This window comes from Myzus persicae, unplaced genomic scaffold (assembly GCF_001856785.1).
Source record: "Myzus persicae strain clone G006 unplaced genomic scaffold, MPER_G0061.0, whole genome shotgun sequence".
Taxonomy (NCBI): Eukaryota; Metazoa; Arthropoda; class Insecta; order Hemiptera; family Aphididae; genus Myzus; species Myzus persicae.
In genome coordinates this window covers 34,809-54,360 of record NW_019103856.1, presented here as the reverse complement: position 1 = coordinate 54,360, position 19,552 = coordinate 34,809, and the positions used below count along the sequence as shown (strand labels likewise).

General features: G+C 28.4%; 4 protein-coding genes across 11 annotated transcripts; 1 reads left to right on the top strand and 3 right to left on the bottom strand.

Moving 5' to 3' along the window:
* Positions 1-1,408: 1,408 nt before the first annotated feature.
* Positions 1,409-3,942, bottom strand: LOC111035466 (coatomer subunit epsilon). The gene is made up of 7 exons (XM_022317105.1): positions 3,669-3,942; positions 3,482-3,591; positions 3,215-3,378; positions 2,330-2,479; positions 2,124-2,259; positions 1,703-1,927; positions 1,409-1,640 (listed from the first exon to the last, which is right to left on the bottom strand). Exons 1-7 carry the CDS (start codon positions 3,673-3,675, stop codon positions 1,524-1,526), a joined length of 909 nt encoding a protein of 302 aa, XP_022172797.1. The 5' UTR covers positions 3,676-3,942; the 3' UTR covers positions 1,409-1,523.
* Positions 3,943-4,768: 826 nt separating this feature from the next.
* On the top strand, positions 4,769-10,370 carry LOC111035464 (set1/Ash2 histone methyltransferase complex subunit ASH2). Of its 4 annotated transcripts, none has more exons than XM_022317102.1 (10): positions 4,769-5,041; positions 6,134-6,327; positions 6,995-7,173; positions 7,230-7,402; positions 7,514-7,682; positions 8,781-9,170; positions 9,304-9,448; positions 9,524-9,653; positions 9,742-10,008; positions 10,081-10,179. In XM_022317102.1, exons 2-10 carry the CDS (start codon positions 6,158-6,160, stop codon positions 10,177-10,179), a joined length of 1,722 nt encoding a protein of 573 aa, XP_022172794.1. In that variant the 5' UTR covers positions 4,769-5,041; positions 6,134-6,157. The 4 variants fall into 4 exon arrangements, with proteins under 4 accessions (XP_022172794.1, XP_022172793.1, XP_022172795.1 ...); XM_022317101.1 differs by having other exon boundaries at positions 4,770-5,206; XM_022317103.1 differs by lacking the exon at positions 4,769-5,041 and adding an exon at positions 5,316-5,333.
* A 1,752-nt stretch (positions 10,371-12,122) lies between these two features.
* LOC111035465 (ras-like GTP-binding protein Rho1) lies at positions 12,123-13,159 on the bottom strand. The gene has a single exon (XM_022317104.1). The coding sequence runs from the start codon at positions 13,116-13,118 to the stop codon at positions 12,186-12,188; it is 933 nt and encodes a 310-aa protein (XP_022172796.1). The 5' UTR covers positions 13,119-13,159; the 3' UTR covers positions 12,123-12,185.
* Positions 13,160-14,872: 1,713 nt separating this feature from the next.
* Positions 14,873-18,658, bottom strand: LOC111035483 (CDK5 regulatory subunit-associated protein 1). 5 transcript variants are annotated; one of them, XM_022317126.1, is made up of 9 exons: positions 18,201-18,656; positions 17,871-18,107; positions 17,576-17,789; positions 17,164-17,309; positions 16,895-17,100; positions 16,546-16,830; positions 15,924-16,073; positions 15,148-15,285; positions 14,873-15,049 (listed from the first exon to the last, which is right to left on the bottom strand). In XM_022317126.1, exons 1-9 carry the CDS (start codon positions 18,460-18,462, stop codon positions 14,936-14,938), a joined length of 1,752 nt encoding a protein of 583 aa, XP_022172818.1. In that variant the 5' UTR covers positions 18,463-18,656; the 3' UTR covers positions 14,873-14,935. The 5 variants fall into 5 exon arrangements, 4 of the variants coding, with proteins under 4 accessions (XP_022172818.1, XP_022172820.1, XP_022172822.1 ...); XR_002604651.1 differs by lacking the exon at positions 14,873-15,049 and adding an exon at positions 15,347-15,487 and having other exon boundaries at positions 15,168-15,285; positions 18,201-18,658; XM_022317128.1 differs by lacking the exons at positions 14,873-15,049; positions 15,148-15,285 and adding an exon at positions 15,346-15,487 and having other exon boundaries at positions 18,201-18,658.
* Positions 18,659-19,552: the final 894 nt, after the last annotated feature.

Here is a 19,552-nt window from a genome sequence, read left to right as displayed (position 1 = left end):
ACTGAAACTAAAAAATCTGAGACATTTTTATAAAATTTAAATTCATTTTATGCTATTGCCTTTTATGCTTCTACTTATTCACACCATTCTACGGTAAGTCGGTATTGACTCAAAAGTTAATAATACTATAATAGTATAAAATATTCTATACAAATACATACTATTATAATATTAAATATTAATGATATAAAAAATGCAATGTTATCTGAAAAAAATGTATTAAAGTCACTGTATTAATTACTAATAGTAAAATGAATTACTAAATAGGTCAGTCATTCAAAACCAGAGTGCCACAAACTTGAATTAAGGGTGCCATGAAATTATTTCAAAATACTAATTAAGTAATTAGCGATCATACACAATATTTGTTACAATTTATGAAGAAAATTATTTTATGAAATATATACCTAACGTGCGTGTTTAATGTAATAACTAATAACTAATAAGAATAACACAGATTACACAGAAGCTTTTGTGTTTATACTTCATACCTACCTTGCTAAAGAAAACCGAAGTTGATAAAATATAAATATAAATACACGATATACTACTGTAGGATTCCAATGGGTTTTTAGAAAATAGTTTAAGGTGTCATGAGTCAAAAAAGGTTGGAAACTTATAATATAATATATACCTAACAGCAATGTAAATTATAAATTTATCATAATATATAGGCTATAGGTAGGTACCTACTTGGTTAATAGGTAAATATGTTAACAGCCGTCTTAGTTTACAATTATTGTTTTTCGTATGAAATGATTTATCCTTGAATTCATATTTAACACGTAAATTAAGGTAACTTTCTCGATAACGAGGTAAACTCGATACCGACTGGCTACTGTACAGTAGAGCGCTTAACCACACACTTACAATGTTTTTATCACTCATTGACAAGTGCTCTATTATTAAAATTTATAACTAGTTTTAATTGTGTGATTAAATCTAATCAGATTAAAACTGGTGTACATAAAAAAATCTACTACTATGCATTTTTGGTAAAATTTATGTTTTCCAATATTAATTTTTAAAAATATGTTGCCTAACGTACAATATATTTTACATTATTGATAATCTAATAGCAAAGGATGAAACAAGACTGCTTTAATACACGTAAATGTAGCAAACAAAAGGATTATTATAATCATTTTTGCAAAAGTAACCAAAAATAGTTATACCTAAACGATGGGACGGTAGGATTTTATTTATAATTCATGTAAATTATAAAAATACAATTTAAATACTGTAATAGAGTTTCACTCTCTCGCCATTATAAAACAACATACTAAGTAAGGTAATTAATTTAAAGAAACATAAATCACCTATTTACAGTAATCCATAGACATTAACTAATTTTCAATTTGGCAGTAAAACAATTAATACCATAAAAAAAATTATTTATTCAATTATATTTCAATCTATTTTTTGAATATAATACTTTCTCAAATTACAAAATAGCTTAACATTTTGAAGCAAATAAAAATAATATATAATTTAGATTATAAATGTAACTTTTTAAAAGAAAATTATTGTTGGTATGCTTGGGACAATGAATCAAATTCAGCTTCTTTTTTATTGTATGTTTCAATAAAGTCAGAATTAGGATAAGCATCTCGCAGCATATTTAACTGCCTTTTAGTAACCTGCAACAAAGAAGAAATATTACTCACTAAATAGTAAATCTAAATCTATAACAGTAACTTACATCAGCTGATACTTTCATATGGACAGAAATAAACAACGAATTTACTAGAGAATCAATATCATTACTATCTTTTTCTAAAGCATCTAGTAATGTAACCTCAGCTTTTTTATATTCACATTGACCAATATAACATACTGACTGACTATTCAACAACAAAGCAGTCACTCCATATTTGTCTGTTAGTTCTTGAAATATGTAATAAGCTTCTTGCAATTTGTCTCCGCCCTATACATCAACACATAATATTATGTTTTATTAATTTTATTGAAGTAAATTAAAAACATTAATTACCAATTTAAATATTTATAATATAGTGTACCGATAGTTTTTTTGTTAGCTTATATCTTTTAGTTCAATAATTTGTCATTTATATATTAGGATTAATATTGCTTTTTAAAACAATATTATTAAACGTTCTTACCAATGCTAAGTTTAACCAAGCTTGAGCCATTTGTGTTAATGTTGCATCTTCGTCCTTTTCTTTTAACTTTTTAAATTCTTTTGATGCTAAATCTACTCGATTCATTCTCAAATATATTATCAAAGCCAATGTCACACTAAAATAAAATAATATATGCTTACCGATAAGTAACTAAAAAATTGTGTTTTCCATTTAAAAGTACATACCCTTCAAGAGTGTCATCATTTTTAAGGACTCTTAGAGCAGATTCATAATTATGTTCATGATTGTAAATTGTTGTTGCAACAATAACAAGAGAATGATTTATTTCATACATATTTTCCAATTCTTGTTCCAATGTTTTCAAAATAGAATTCCTTGAAGTACATAAAAAATAAAATACATCATGTAAAATCATGTTTAACTAAATTTATTGTTTTAAATAAATGTAGTAAGTAAAACCTGACACAAGGTTACTCTAGTATATTATTTATATTTTTTATACTATCTGTTATTCAATAAACATTAGAACTCCTTAAAAATGACTAGAAAATTCAGAAAACTTTTTTTTTGATAAGCTGAGTTTCTCATAATAATTTTTCAAATATAATGATATAACATTCAAATTTATAATACATATTTATTAATACTTATCAATCATATGACCAGGCAGGTGAACTAAACAACAAATCCAACTCTGAATCCTATCTAGATTTTTTTTCTTAACTTTTGTTGACATTTCTACACTGTTCAGCCCATTAAGTATTCAATATTTTGAATTGAATTTGAATTATTATGGTAGTTTTCATTATATTTTTTTTAATGACAAAAATTGACAACATTTCAAAAATAATAAGTTTGTTTTCATACACGATGGTATCCTATAAATATTTATGGCTACCATTTAATTTAATACAGTAATGGTCCAATAAAATAAAATAATGTTTATCGACTTCGTGACATAGCAAAATAACTAGTGTTAAATTATTTATTACTAATATTTTAAATCACAAAAAAAAATGTGTAACTTAACTCACAATTGAATACTTCTACTAGTGTCTTTTTTAAATTCTGTACAATTTTTATCTCATTTTTCATTTAACTAATCTTACCTATTACCAGGAGTTTGCAAATACTCTGCTAACAGTTTAAAGGGTTTTAGTTCTGCAGGTGAATTAGTTTTTATTTCTGCTAGTACAATGCCATATTTTTTTTGTGCCAAGTAAGCACGGTACATGAATATGTCTCGTTGTAGACGTAAATTTCCATAGTTTGGCTATAAAGGAAAAAAAACATTTAATAGCAATAGAATATGTCCTAAACAATAAACATTAATTTTGTACTTCTTAAGCTAATTATGATTATAAATTACAAAATACCGGTTCTTTCTGAGCATCATTAATACATTGTTGGTAGTTTCCGATGTAGTATGAGTTTTTGATGTCGAACAATTCATTTGCCTCATAAGACTCTGCTTGTTTCACTATATCTAAAAGTAAAAATAAAATAATTGTACTAAATGAGAACTACTTTATAAATAAAAAAAAAATATATTTTACTCATTACCTGTCATCTTTTGTATAGACTGATGTTAGGTAAATGTACAATTTTCAAAAATAATCAACTGGAATGCCCACGGAATATGAATCAAAATATCAATAACAACTTGAGGAGATTGACAGCTAAATTGCAGAAATAACAATTATATTAACTGTAATTTTGTCAACTACCCAAGTATTAAAATTTAATTAGTTATTCTCAAAACTCAACTACACAAGTAGACAACTCACAACTCACAACATTGAATCTTATCAGTTATATTTCTCTATTTTTATTATCATCCGCAATCACCACGTCGTCGTAACACGAATTTCCGACCATGTAGACAATTAAATTATATGAAATTGTACCAAACGACAATATGCAATCTTAAATACATGACCACTAAATAATCACTATATCATTTTTTATTTTTGTAACTATTGTCACATTTAATTTACCGCAATATCGATGGAATTTTGAATTTTAAACATAGTTATTATTTTTATTTACATACAAAATATGAATCAAGTTGTTATAATTATGACACTTTCAAATTGAAGCGTCAGACGTCAGTAGGTCACTTCGAGTTTATTTCCTGAAGGCATAGGCTGTGAGCTTCGCTTATTCTGTGCTTAGAGCTTAGAACTTGGATCATATTATTATATCTAAAGCTTAGGCGGACCTCCATTAGCCGAGAGAGCGCAACTCGGCTGGGCATCAAATTTAAAATGAACAGTACTAAAGTCAGACCACTTCTACTTATAATAATGATGTAGCAATCGTGGCTGCGGGGGGACTATGAAGTGTTTTGAATTTTTGATCGGTGTATAGCTGCGCGGCTCTCTGGGTCATAGATAATAATTATAATAGAATTAAGCCATTAATACATAATCATTTACAACAACACTAAACCACCAGGCAGAGTGTCGCTTCTATATTGTTCTATACTTCTATGATATAACAAATCTAATAATTATCCTTGCTCAAGCTGGACAGTCAGTGTCCAGTGAGTAGTGGCAGTAGTGGTGATGTGGCGAACTGGCATAAAGTACATATCTATCACTACTCACTCAGGACTCACCATAGAGTAAACTAAAGATACTCACTATCTATTCTGATTGTTGTTTTATATATCTGTGTACTGTGTATAATATCTTTAACCGTGTGTGATAGTGACTACAGACATTGTGTTGTTAACTACAACTGTGAAGTTGTTTGTGTTTGTGCTTTCGTACTATCGTACTGTCTCACTCACTCACTCGCCACAAGCCCACAACCGTCCACCGGACGGCACCGGTAATCGGCATCGTGTTAAGAAGTTTTAACGGATTGAAATTAGATAGAGACCCGAGTTGAACTAGAAGAGTTAAATTACTACAATTTTTTTTTACTGAGTAGTGAGTTTCCATGCGTGTTTTGCTTTTATCGTTGCATTGAATCTTATTTTGGTTTTTAATTGTAAGAGTACAATCAAATAATTTCTTAGTATTGTTACAAATCTATTGGTTTATGCACAATTATTATTGTCTGTTGATACTCTAATTTGCAAGTGATAAATTTTAGTAAGTAATTGAAATCAAAATATTAAATACAAATTACAATATGTCAGTACCTACCTATATCGTTTCATAATATAAGACCAAAACTTTGAAAATATAAATTCAATAATTTATAAACTTACCTACTAAGGTGAGTATTTCTGTTAAGTGCTGTATCTAGTTATCGTTTTCTGAGTTGTTTAAATAAATAAATACTTAATATATTTTCAAATAGATACATAAGAACTCTATTATTATAATTTGACTTAATATTAAAATTTTTGTTTTTCTACGTGTAAATGGATAGTCATTTACGTATTACGTTAATAAAAGTATTTCTCTGCAGCAATTGATGGTTATTAGTTATTACTTACAACCAGGGTTTGGGACTTATGGCATCTGCATATCCATCATAGGTGTAGTTAAACTTAGCGGAGGTACCTATGCTTACAATTACGTCTCAAAGTACAAAATATTTAATTGCAAATTTTAGAGATTCTTAACAATTACCACCATTATTCACAATTCATGATTATAGATTCATGGATAATAAGTAATTACATTGTGTAGGTCAGAAAACTATTGCACTTCAAATTGATCAGTGATCGACGATCTAAAACATGTATTCATTAGTTAGTTTATTAAAAAACATCACATAGTTACTCATAGGTAGTTTTTTGCATCCAATATATTATTATTATTTTTATGTTCATGTACAAAATTATAATATTTTACTTGTTTTTTCCTGAAACTTAAATTGTTATTATTAAATGTCACATACCTATATGAAATTTATTTAATTTTTTTTTTTAAGTGCTTATTTTTAGGTTTTTTGGGGTTAATATAAAAGGATATTTTAATTTTTTTAATTACCACAAATAACAATGGTCATTGATTGATTATTATAGTTATCAATAATAATATAATGTATGAATTTTTTAATTTTTATAGGTAAATGAGTAAACTGTGATTAAAATGGATGATAATACTGATATAAAAACTCCTACTGAATCCATTCAAACTGAAATGGTCTCAACTAACGGTAACGATGTGCCCAAAGAAAATTTCAAAGATAATTCCACTAAATCTGCACCGGTTACAAATAAAATTCCAGAAAATAGCATTCAAACCGTCAACTGTTATTGGTAAGTTTATTAGTTTGTAAATGTGAATTCATTGAACTAAGAAATTTATTGATTCAAACTGCAATCGTTTTTTATGTATAATTATTTTATGACATTTCTTTTTTTTAGTAACATTTTTTTTAAAAAATATCATTTAAATGTAGGTTGTTTATGTCATGTGTTACCTAACAATTAATTGATCAAATTTAATTATTATAATCATAGATATTGTACATATCTATTATTTGTGGTTATAATATTCTAATGATTGGTAAATACTCATTTCAAATTAAAAATATATTTAGGTATAGATAGTATAATTCAGTGGCTTGGCAAGCTTAAAACTTTTCAGAGACTAGTCAAATAATATTTCATGCACCATGTAGCTACAATCCAATAAAAGCATTTAATGTTACATTTATAAGTACGAGTTCCTGTCATAGTTATTATTAAAATATTATAATTAATAGGCCATTACCGACCACAACCCCTTAGAAGACTCTCAGAGTAGCTGCCTCTCGATGTCTCCCTTCGCCACGCCTCTAGTAAAATTAGAATAATGTATAGATTTACAAGCTAGACAACTGAATGCTTAAAACTGTTAAATTATTGTTTGTAATTTAATCACTGTGTCAATTCAATTTTTAATTATATGTATATTAGTACAAAGAATATTGTATTATTTTAGCAATAAAGAAAGAAATTACAATATCATTGAACTATTATGTGCCAACTGTAATCGTTGGTATCATGAATCCTGTATTGGATATCAACTAGGAAAATTGGTTCCGTTTATGTTAAATTATATATTTGTCTGTAAAAACTGTTCACCCACTGGTCTTGAGAGTTTCAAAAAAAATCCTGCAAGTAAGTTTTTTTTTTAACAAATATTTTCTTTATTAAATTAATTTCAAATATTTTAGTGTTTCCACAAATGTGTGTGACTGCAATTGGAAATTTGATGCAGGAAACTATTAAAAGTGGAAACCCTCAAGTTTATTTCTCAAGGGATAAAGATATTATTCCTTTTATTGAATCACATTGGGAGAGTATGACTACAACTGCAAGAAGAGTCACACAATCCTGGCATTCAACAGTATGTACTATGTAATTGATACAATAAAAAATGTATCCTTGTCTATTATATATTTACATTATAGGTATAAACTTATAAATTATAATTATGTTTTCTTAAAATTTATTTTAGATTACAAGATCATTAGTCAAAGAAACAGACGTTTTGTTCAGTGTAATAAATGGTGAAAATGGTTCCCAGTCTTATAAGCTATTATTTGATATTTCTCAAATCAAACCAAATTATGAAGCAATGATAAAAGGGGGCCATCTTAAAGTTACAGAAACTGGAATTCAACCTAGTAAGTTGGGATTGATTTATAATTTATGTACACAAATTATAAATAGTTAAATTTAAATCTAATTTTTATGAATACTTTTAAAAAATGCAATAGGTGTACAAAATATTAATAAGTTTTATGAAAATTAAATTTATGCCTCTGCATTTATATATAAAAATATCTCCTATTAACGCTAGAGCTGTATAGTGTACAAATTTCTTTGCCGTTACTATATGTATATTGCAAAAAAACAGCATGCAAATTCATTATATCTTTTAATTTTAATTAAAATCCAATGAACACTAATTTGAAAGAATTCTTAACCAAACAGATCTTGTGACAAACTATATTTGCTCTTTGTTTTTTAACCTCCTATTCTATATCATTAAACATATTGATTTACTACATATAATCTGATAATCTATATGATGTTTTAAAATAATAATAGATAATAAATAAAGGTACATGTAAAAACATCTCTTTTTCACTACAAATGCTGAGCACCACTGTAAGGTACTGCCTTATTTACAAAATAACTGAACCTCTGAAATAAATTGACTATGCACTATTTTCAATTTAAAGCACAAATGTTTCTTTAAACATTTTTTTTAGTATTACAAAACTGCCAATGTGCAATGTACATATCCCAATCATACATTTTCCATATTTATACACGTCAAGTATATTATGTAGAATATACTAGTGACTAAAGATTTTTGCACTTACAAACCAATTTCTATCAAAACCCATAGAATTTCTAATATAGCCAATGCAACTTACCTGGTAATGAACCTTAAACATAATTGTAGAAGAAACTTCCACTAAATATTTATTTAATAAAAGAACAAACAATACCATGCCAAATGTCCAACAGTTATTATTAGTTGACCGTAATATAAACCTTATTATTCTTATGTAACAGGTTTTAGTTAATAATACAAACATGTTCACTTTTACTAGATTATTATCTTTTGAATTGTATACTTTTGTTTTAGGTTATACTTATTTTATTGATGTTGTGTAAAATATTAAATTTGTTTTTTTCAATATCATTAAATAATTGATTAATTAATTAAAATTATAATTTATAACATATTATCGTTTTTATTACTTTTCTAGCAATCACAACTGGTCTCAAGGGACGAGGTGCTAAGAGAAAAACATTTGGTGACGGAACAAGTGGAATAGGTAGTGGCAAGAAAGGTAGAAGTGCTGGTGATCAGTCAAATGTAAAATTACCTGCTCATGGGTATCCACTTGAACATCCGTTCAACAAAGATGGTTATAAATATATATTAGCTGAACCAGATCCTCATGCTCCATTTCGACAAGAGTTTGATGAGTCTAATGAGTCTGCTGGAAAATTGATTCCGGGGTGGTTATATAGGCCGCTTTGTCCAAACCAAGTACTGTTGGCATTACATGATCGTGCACCACAGCTACATATTTCTGAAGACAGGTTGTCAGTAACTGGAGAGAAAGGGTACTGTATGGCACGAGCTACGCATAGTAAGTTATGATTGTACAGTAATTCCTCGTTATCCGTGCAACTTTGCTGGAACGTAACCTCCGCAGATAACGAAGGATTACCGTATATTATTTTCCTTACATAAGTAATTATTTATTTATTGTTAATTGTAAGGTGTTACCAGTGGAAATTGGTATTGGGAGACAACAGTTGAAGAAATGCCCGATAATTCGGCTTGTCGTATTGGATGGAGCCAAGAATTTGCAAATGTTCAAGCACCATTAGGATATGATAAATTTGGCTATTCGTGGAGATCTAGGTAATAAACATGATAAAAACCAAAAAAGTTATCAAAATATAATGGTTTTAAAATATTTTTGATTAATTTTTAAAGAAAAGGTACAGTGTTTCACGAGAGTCGTGGAAAACATTATAGTAGCGGATTTGGTGAAGGCGATACATTAGGCATTATGATATGTCTACCTACCAACATGATATCTCTTCCACCAACTCATAAAGATTTGGTACTTCACATTATTTATAAATATTTACTATCTTTAATAATGCCTTCCCAAGTAATACTTAAATATGTTATTTCATATGCTCTTTTAGATATTGATAAAATTCAAAAGCCATTTATACTATGAAGAACAGTCTCAAGATAGCAGTCGTGATGCACTGAAATGCTTAAAACCACTAATTGGGAGTAAAATAATTTATTATAAAAATGGAGAATGTTTTAATGAAAGTGCTGTCGATTTATATGATGGAAAATATTTTCCTACAGTATCTTTGTATAAAAATTGTACTCTATCTTTAAACTTTGGGCCCAATTTCAAATACCCACCACCTCAAACAGATAATTTCAAATATAAAGGGGTATGTATACAGTAAACCATTATTCATTTTAAATTACTAAAAAACAACTATGTAATAATAAAAAATTTTCAGGTATGGGAGAGGGCTGGTGAAGCCATATGTGAACAAACTTTAGCCGATATATCTTTTTTAACAATAAATGAAGGTAAATTAAAATTAAGTGATATATAACAATATGATTTTGTATGTACCAAATTATGCTATTTTTGTAATATTATTTTTTTTATTGTATTTGAGTTTTGAATTTAATATTACTACCTACTGCCTTATGCTAATCTTCATTCATTTTTTCTGTGTACTTACTCTGTATGTTGTGTACACAATGAAAATAAAAAACTGTAAAAACTACTACTGTATGTGAACTTAAAGTTTAAAATTACTCAATTGTGTATTACCAAAATATATACTTTAAAAATACCTCTATATAATGTTATCATAGTAAACACTGCTTTATCAAACTCTATGTCTACTATGATCGGTTTATGGATATAACTAGGGCAGTGAAGTTATTGCATTAAAAAACACACTAAATTGATTGCATTATTGCATTAAAATATATTAAAAATTGCACTTATAAATTTAAAAATTGCATTGAAAAAATTAAAAAAAATTAAATTATAATTAATAAAATTAAATATATTAATACATAGTAATAATACAAATTAAATATTAATATTGCTTACGTCTATCGGCACATACTTGCACTTCAAACATTTTACAAAAGAGAATACTGTCATCAGAAGAAAATATAGCGTCACCAAATTCTGATACATAATTTTTTTAAATGGCTGATTTAATCGGTTTGACTTTTGGCATTTTAACGGATGAAATAGACGCGACAAAGTATAACAAACGACAGTATATGCCACGAAACTTGTCTGACAGTGATAGACGATAATATATTATGTTATTGAGGGACAAGTTTTGCTATAATCGCTCTATAGAAATAATAAGTAGGTATTACAACAAATATAGAAATTTGTTCACTGCTACGTTTAGTTACTTTTATTTTAAGTTATATAATCTTAAATGTAAACGAAAATTATGAAAAATAGTTAAAATTGCAGTAAAATTTAAAAAATCGCCAAAATTGCATTTATTGCAATATAATTTTTTTTTGTTTAAATTAAGAGTTTAACAAAACCTATTTTAAGCGCACTCAGCAATAAATATAACCATTTAAAAAAAACATGCAAATGCAACAACTTTACTGCCCTAGATATAACCCTGCAATGGGATCTATCATAATTCATAATATTTTCCATACATATGTGTACTATTTTCAAAATCACAAAAATTTGTAAATTTATTATTTTGTACCTAGTCATAAATTTATGAACATTTTAATTTTCACATCATCCTGACTGACTGAAGGAGATATCCATTTCCGGCGTGGTCACTACTTGTTGGTTTAAAAAGCTTGAAAATGTAATAAACGTTTACCTAACAAATTATCTACAATCTTGAGTAAATTACTGTACCAAAAATGATTGATATAGGTATATAGCGGTTTTAATAGACTAATCGCCGATTAGCAATCGTTTGTTATAATATCTTCCCCGGATTCCTTATAGAAATATTAATCTCTTTATTCCAATCATGTGAACAAAGCAGAACATACCTATTATATTAGGTAGTATATATTTATATCATATATTAGGTGGGTACTGCTATTAACTTTAAGTCAATAATACTAATAATAACTTATCAAATAGAACGGTGAGAATAGTTATTAGTTTCGTAGTGTAAATAAATAATACCTTAAAATGAATCATATTTTAAAAATGTCATTGTGTATAGTAAAAACAAAATATATTATGTAAAAAGTTTAAGTAAACACACACGTAACAACTGTAAGCAATTTTTATTTTTTAATATTGCTTTACTTGAAATTAATAATTTAGTAGAATAACAATAATTGTTTACAGATTTGAAAAATATTTTGATGGTGATTCAGGGTGTGCTGAAACATATCTGGCACACCCCATAGTTCTGCCTATGATAATAATATATTATAATATCGGTATACCCCTCCCATTACCCACAAACTGTATTAATATAAATGTAGATATAAGACAAATCTATAACATATAGGTATATGAATTTGTGTATCTATACGTACCTATATAATATAGGCACCAACGTATAAATTAAAAAATATATTATTTATTTTGTGTTTAAAGTAAAATGCACTGCGTACTATGTTTGGAAGTCCGTTTCGTTGCCTTCACTGTGGCAACGAAAACATCACGGACTCCTTCCTTGGTCTTCGAAGAACATTCTAAAAACGCGAAAGCTTTTATATCTTCCGCCACTGATTGGCCAATCTCTTTGGTAATCATGACATTATATTCTGGTATCCGAATGGTAGTTTTTCTCGGTGTATCCACATTGTGGTTTTCTGCGGTGGGTATAGATGTTTCTGGTTCTAATCTGTTTGTATTTTTTTGACCAATTTCCGATACGTCGAATTCTTCTCGTCTTATTGCTACTATCAAGTCACTGTAGCCATCCGATTTCGCCTGTACTGCAGGCAGCCCTTCGACCGTTTTATGTGGTTTCCTGTCAGATTCCAGTGTGGATTTCTCGTGTGTCAAAAACCTGCACCAATCGATCTTACCCTGCAGATCAATACATGTCACCTTGTCGTTTTCAGTAATAGTTTGTCCAACAGGGACTTCGGTGGAGTTGCATTTGTCCTGGCCAGACTTCGGTAGATCAATATCCTGCAGCAGATGGTTATCGCGGAGGTCCTTCTTATTTCCAACCAATATCACCGGAACTTCCTTGCAAAAAAACCGCACTTCTGGCACCCATTTATCAATCACGTTGATCAATGATTTGGGAGTATCGATAGAATAGCATATGATCACTACATTCGCGGTCCTGTATGACAGTGGTCGCAGCCTGTCGTAATCCTCTTGGCCAGCAGTGTCACACAGTTCGAGCGCTACCTTTTTCCCATCAACTTCGATCTCGGTTGTATAGAAGTCAAACACCGTTGGCACGTATACATCTGGAAAAATATCCTCCAAAAACACTCGCAAGAGGCATGTCTTACCGCTCTCACCATCACCGACGATCACCACTTTCTTCTTAATGGGAGACATATTTTCCTACGACAAAAACACATGACATAGAACGAATTTCAGATACGTGCATTTTTTTTTATTATTTTTTTTTTTTTGTGAGCTTCAGCAACACGGTCTGTAATCTGTATATATGGACTATGCAGCGATACGGTTGAAACGCGTGTTTAATATGTGGCAAGGATTCGTCGACAACCACCGTGCCATACGATTACAAGACCTTTCAAAGGAAAAGTACCTAAGTTAATTGTAAATATCCATACACTTTTAACTTAACCGAGTTAAAAAAAATTAGAATTACTACTAACTTTAAACTCTTTAAAATGTTCTCAATGAACTTAACTTAACTCAATTAAAAATCAACATTAACTTACTCAGGCTTGTCAATATGGCGTTCTTGTCATATAGCCCATTTTTACAAATTAATAAAGTTGATGGACCAGAACATTTTCAAACCACCATAGCCCCCATATCTTCTGAGCCTATTATCATGGACCTATTGTTCTTAGTACAATAGTACCTATACAAAACATAATAGATACATAAATTATAACTAAGTACTGGTTTAGATTTTATTATAGGATAAATCCCCTCATCACTCCCCTCTGTTTGGCCGCCACTAATTCTTTACTTAATATAACTTAAATTACCAACCTTTAACTCAATATTTCCTCGATACTATAGTATATCTTGATCAGATTATATAGGTATACCTGTTCAGGAGCACAAAAAATAGGTAGTTTAATAAATATTTGTGCGAGACGTTGGTTATAAATACACTTTTTTTAACACAGAACACTAAATAAAACAAAATAGAATAATAAATAGTCTTGTGTGTTTAATAATCGTGTGTGAATGTAATAATATGTTAATTGTTAAGTGATATAATGATGGTGAAAATTCGAAAATTCCTTATTCAATATGAAAATTATAATTTATGGATTATATGCCATAGAAGACTCGCGTTGTCGCGTGGTGAAAATCGCAGTGCACGTAACTCAAAATTATCGGAAATGATTTATGCACCTACTTACAATAGTACCATATAAAATATGTGTACAATAATTATATAAAATTAATACCAATAGGTAAATAAAGTTTGATACACATTAGAACACGACAGGGAGGGGTGACGGATGACCCTCCTGATTCCTGTCATTTTGTAACTAACCGTAAGTTAAGCCCCTGACCCTGAGTCAAGGGCCAATTTGTCTTGAATTTGTCATTCATATACATATTCCTAGTTAGTATATAATTATATATAATTTTAAGCAAATTCAAAATTCTAATTAGATGTGCTACTACCTAACCAACACTATTACCTAAATTCAATAAATATAACTACAAAGTACCTATTAAAAAGGTCACCAAATGGCATAAACTTTATCCGGCAAACAGACATAACATTTATTTTTTAAATTAATTTCTTAATAGTGAATTAAATGAGATTTTCTCAAATTTTAATTTAATTTTTTGATTTACTTTCTTTGAATAAGCTGGTACATACAATTTTTGAAGCCCCTGTAAACATTCAAAATTCCTATTGTGCCACTCAGAAAATATTAATTAGTGATACCTGGTATATTATATCAATAATACACTGCTTAGTTGTTGATATTAGTTGTAGGTACTAAAACAATCGGCGGCGTCGCGGAAGTAATGCGAAAGCAGTACCCGTGACGCCGTCGGTTCAAACATGAAAAAAAAAAGGTACTAAAACAATTAAGTATATATTTGTTATATATACTAATATATATTATACATTAAAGCTCAAATAACAATGAAATATTTATTCGTACATCAATCAATAATCAATATAATACATTTAAAAATTGTACTTAACATATTTGTTCCTTAATAAATTTTGGTATTTTTTTATTTTTTTCATATTCTTGGAGACCTGTATGTTTCAGAGGCATACCTTTTAATATTTGAGAGTTTGATTCAATTATCTAAAAATAAAATTTAATCTCAATAAAATTATTTTAATAATTTACTTTACTTATTATTGCTATACATAGTAATTATAAATATAATATTAAGTACCAACCTTTACTATAATATAATCGCCAGGTTTAATATCTTGATTTAACGATGATCCTTCATGTGATAATTTAGAGTTTGGAATAATTACTTTTATGTTTCCATCAGTCCGTCCGCATAGATCAGATGGGCCTCTACGACTTTCCTAAATTTAACATATTTATGAGTGTGATAATTGTTTATAAGTTCTTACTTATTAGAAATACTTTAAACCAGAGGTATTCAAACTGTGCGTCGCGGGAGTTGTCGAAGGGGGCCGTGTAGTATAATTGAAAACCAATAAATATTTTTACAACAAATGTTTGCTATTATCATTGTGGCACACCAGTTGGGAAACGTTGAATTGTCTACAACAATCATTCGCCAAATTAGGGTAATTTTTTTTATACATGTATAATATGGTAAATAAATAATAAGTATAAATTATAAAATATAAATTACATTCATATAAACATTGTTTTTTTTGTCGTTTATAATTTTTGAGCCGTCAACATTTTGTGAAGGCTTAAAGGAGCCGTGGGATGAAAAAGTTTTAATACCTCTGCTTTAAACTTTTATGTATAATAAATAATTTTCTTCAATCTTTAAGTCCAATCTAACCTAAACTAGATAAATACAGGAAAACCAATGACAGTTTTAAACTAGAATAAGTTGAATTAGAGTAAGTTTTTAAATATATGTAATCTGTATTTACTATATTAAGTTTCATAAATTAAGAACCATAAAATTTAAGACTAATTTGGTCTAATGATAATAATTATAATCACAACAAAATTAACTTACACCTTCAACCAACATGAGCTGTTCAGTATTAACAAATTGTTTGTTTAAAATTGCTGCATCTCTTCTAAATACACTGAACATCTTTTTTACTCTTTCTACTTTAATTTCATGTGGAACATCATCTTGATAACGACGATATGCTGTTGTTTTCTGGAATACATAATACAATTTAAATAATTATACCTTTAAATTGTTCTTATACACATATATATTAATATATAATATGGTACCAAACTAAAATATAGTCATGAATTAACTATAATATTTCCCTATGGAATTATGAGTTACTGTAATGTCTATCTATATTCACATTATCTTTGAAACCATTATTCGTGTAACAATAAATAAGAAGGAAACTAATGCACAGTATTTCATTTACTATAAATATATATTGGAGATTCAAAATTATAAAACTATTAACTATTTATATAGTTTATAAAATAATATTAAGTTAGATATTTAAAAGATAACTTTGAAGTACAAAATATTTTGGTATGAAGTTATTCAAAGGTTTTTTTGGTAAATTTTTGCTCATTGAAATTTTTTAGAAATTTAGCCAAACATATAAAATATACTAAATTATAGCATAATTATTATAATTACATATAGATATTCATCATACTTCTCTCATACTGTATGCAAATAAGAAAGCATTATGATATTTTACAGTTTCCATCAAGCTAATAGTATCTTCAAATTCTTCATCAGTTTCACCACAAAAACCTGCTATGAAATCACTAGAATATGTTACACCGGGTAATCGATCTCTTATATGTTGAGCCAAGTTTAAATATGATTCACGTGTGTAACCTCTTCTCATTTTCTCCAAAACTTTTGTATTTCCACATTGAGCTGGTAAATGTAAATTTTTGCACACATTAGGTTTCTCCAAAATAATATCCAAAACCTGGATGATAAAAATAAAACATGAACTGATTCATTAGACACTAATAATTAAATAAAGTATTAACTTCATCAGGAAAATCTTTTGGATGTGGTGAAGTAAATCTTATCCGCATTTCCGGATCAACATCAGATACTCTATTTAGTAATTCAGCAAATCGAACACCACCTTTCTTTTCTTTATAAACAGTTTTGAATCCTGATGCTAATGTATTAGTTGAAGGCATAAAATATGAAGAAGTACTCAAATCACGATAGCTATTTACATTTTGACCTATTATAAATGGATAATAATTACTATGATGGTATATTCAAACAAAAATTAATTAACAATTACCCAATAAAGTTACTTCCTTGAAGCCTTTTTCTGATAAATATTTGATTTCATCTAATATGGATTCAACAGGCCTAGAGCGTTCACGACCTCTGGTAAAAGGAACAATGCAGTAAGTGCACATGTTATCACAGCCTCGCATTATAGATCTGGAAATATATTTTTTTTAATATATTAGCTAATAGTTATATAGTAATAACTAATAAGTAAGAGAAAATAATATTTGCATGGAAATTATCAACCATTAAAAAAATAATTTTTAGGTATCACATTTATTTGGACAATATTGTGCTGCACTTTATGGTAGATATAATTCTTTAGTACACGGGTGAATTTATTCCTCATAATTAAACACTTATTTAAGTACATAGGTAAATGGAAATAATATTTTGGTTAAAGAAAAACATTAACTTACACATATGCAGTAACATTGTCATCATTTAACTTAACAGGTTTTATTTCAGCATAAGTTTCGTCAAATGATAGTAAAACATTAACTGCTTTTTGTCCGGCTTCAGTTTTAGCTAAAAGTCTTGGCAAGTCCCGGTAACTATCAGGACCAGCTACAAGATCTACAGCTCCCTTTGTATCACTGACCAATTTTTCTTTTAAACGTTCTGCCATACAACCTACAACAGGAATGAAAGTGATTGTAGTTCTATGAACATAAGTGGTGAGAAATTAATTTTTTTAATACAATTAAGTTTTACCTAAAATTCCAATTTTTAATGGATCCAATTTACCTCTCCAACGTTTTACTGACCGCAATTGTTTAATACGTGTCCATATTTTATTTTCAGCACCATCACGAATAGCACATGTTACAAGTAAAACTACATCTGCTTCATAAATACTATTTGTTTTAATGTAACCTTCATTTTGTAATATAGACCAGACAATTTCAGCATCATTAACATTCATTTGACAACCATATACTTCAATATATACTTAAAAACAAATCATGAAAATTTAATAATAAAATATAAACTCATTATAACATTTTGAATTTCAAACAAAAATAGTCATTTTTAGTTATTTACCTTTTCTATGTTGTCCAAAATCAACCATGTCATCCAAATATGGAATTTTATCTTCATTACTTACAATCTCAATTTGTTCTTGAGGTAAATCTTTGGCAATGAAGTCTTTTAAACTAGGTCCATTAAATTTGTATTCGTTTTTTTTTTTAATAGTTGTACCACAACTATTCACAATATTTGTTGAGTGTAATAATACGATACTTTTGTGTTTCGAAATTAATTTGGAGTAACGATAAGCAACATTGATTTTTTTTAAAATCATTATAGTAATACATTCACAAGAAAAAATAAATATTATATACACCTATAATTGGTGAGTTATACCAAATATAAATTTGTATTTTGTACTTTTATCTTTTGAACTCCTTTTGAAATCAGATTGTAGTTTTTAAAATATATATTAAGTCTCATTTACAATTAGAGATACTGTGGTTCCCAACGACCTATTAGACAAATGTTATCACACGGCATTCGATTTAAATCAAAAAGTCATGTGTTCCGTGACTGTTTCTGCATATTATAGCGCTCTTATTGGTTAAAATGAAAACTAAATTGTGATAAGCACCCGTTATAGCCTTCACATTATGGTAAGTGGTAACTGGTAACCTCACTTATAGTCTATATTTACTTGCCGTGTTTTATGATTTTTCGATTCTGGTATTTTGTTCACAAAACAAAATTCTTCACACTACATTTCTATTAAAATGGTTTTTACATTGTACCTACTTGAATTCGGTAGTTTGCAAGTCGTGGTATTTTTTTAATTTTAATAAAATTTTGTCTGGAGTCTGGGCATTTCATATTTTCATTACCTACAACGTTAAAAGTTCATTCGATGTATTCAAACACTATTATAGGTACTGATTTTGGTGAGTGCTTTATTTTGTACATTGTTTAAGTCACAATTTATCACACATGCATCTATGAGACTATGAACATTTCAACAAATGTATATGCAGATATATTATGATTGACTTGACAGAATTACTATTTACTATGTAATATGCTCACATACATAGGCGTAAGGCGTAGATCGGGGAGGGGGCTTAGCCTCCCTAAAATAAATAATTTGAAGTTGAAGCCCCCTAGAAATATTAAACAAACAATACTGTAATTTTGTACGGTTTGCAGAATTTTTTTCATTATTTTATATTCTTATATCCACAATTATATAAGTGTACCTAGTGCATTACATACATACTATTTAGTATTTACCCATTAATTACCGACAAACTGCATTAAGCTGGAGGTGTTCTCTTTTATTATATAAACAAATTCTACGACCATTACTTCTATACGCCTCCCAGTGTGGGGAAATTGTGCAAAAACCCACATCCACAAAATACAAGTTT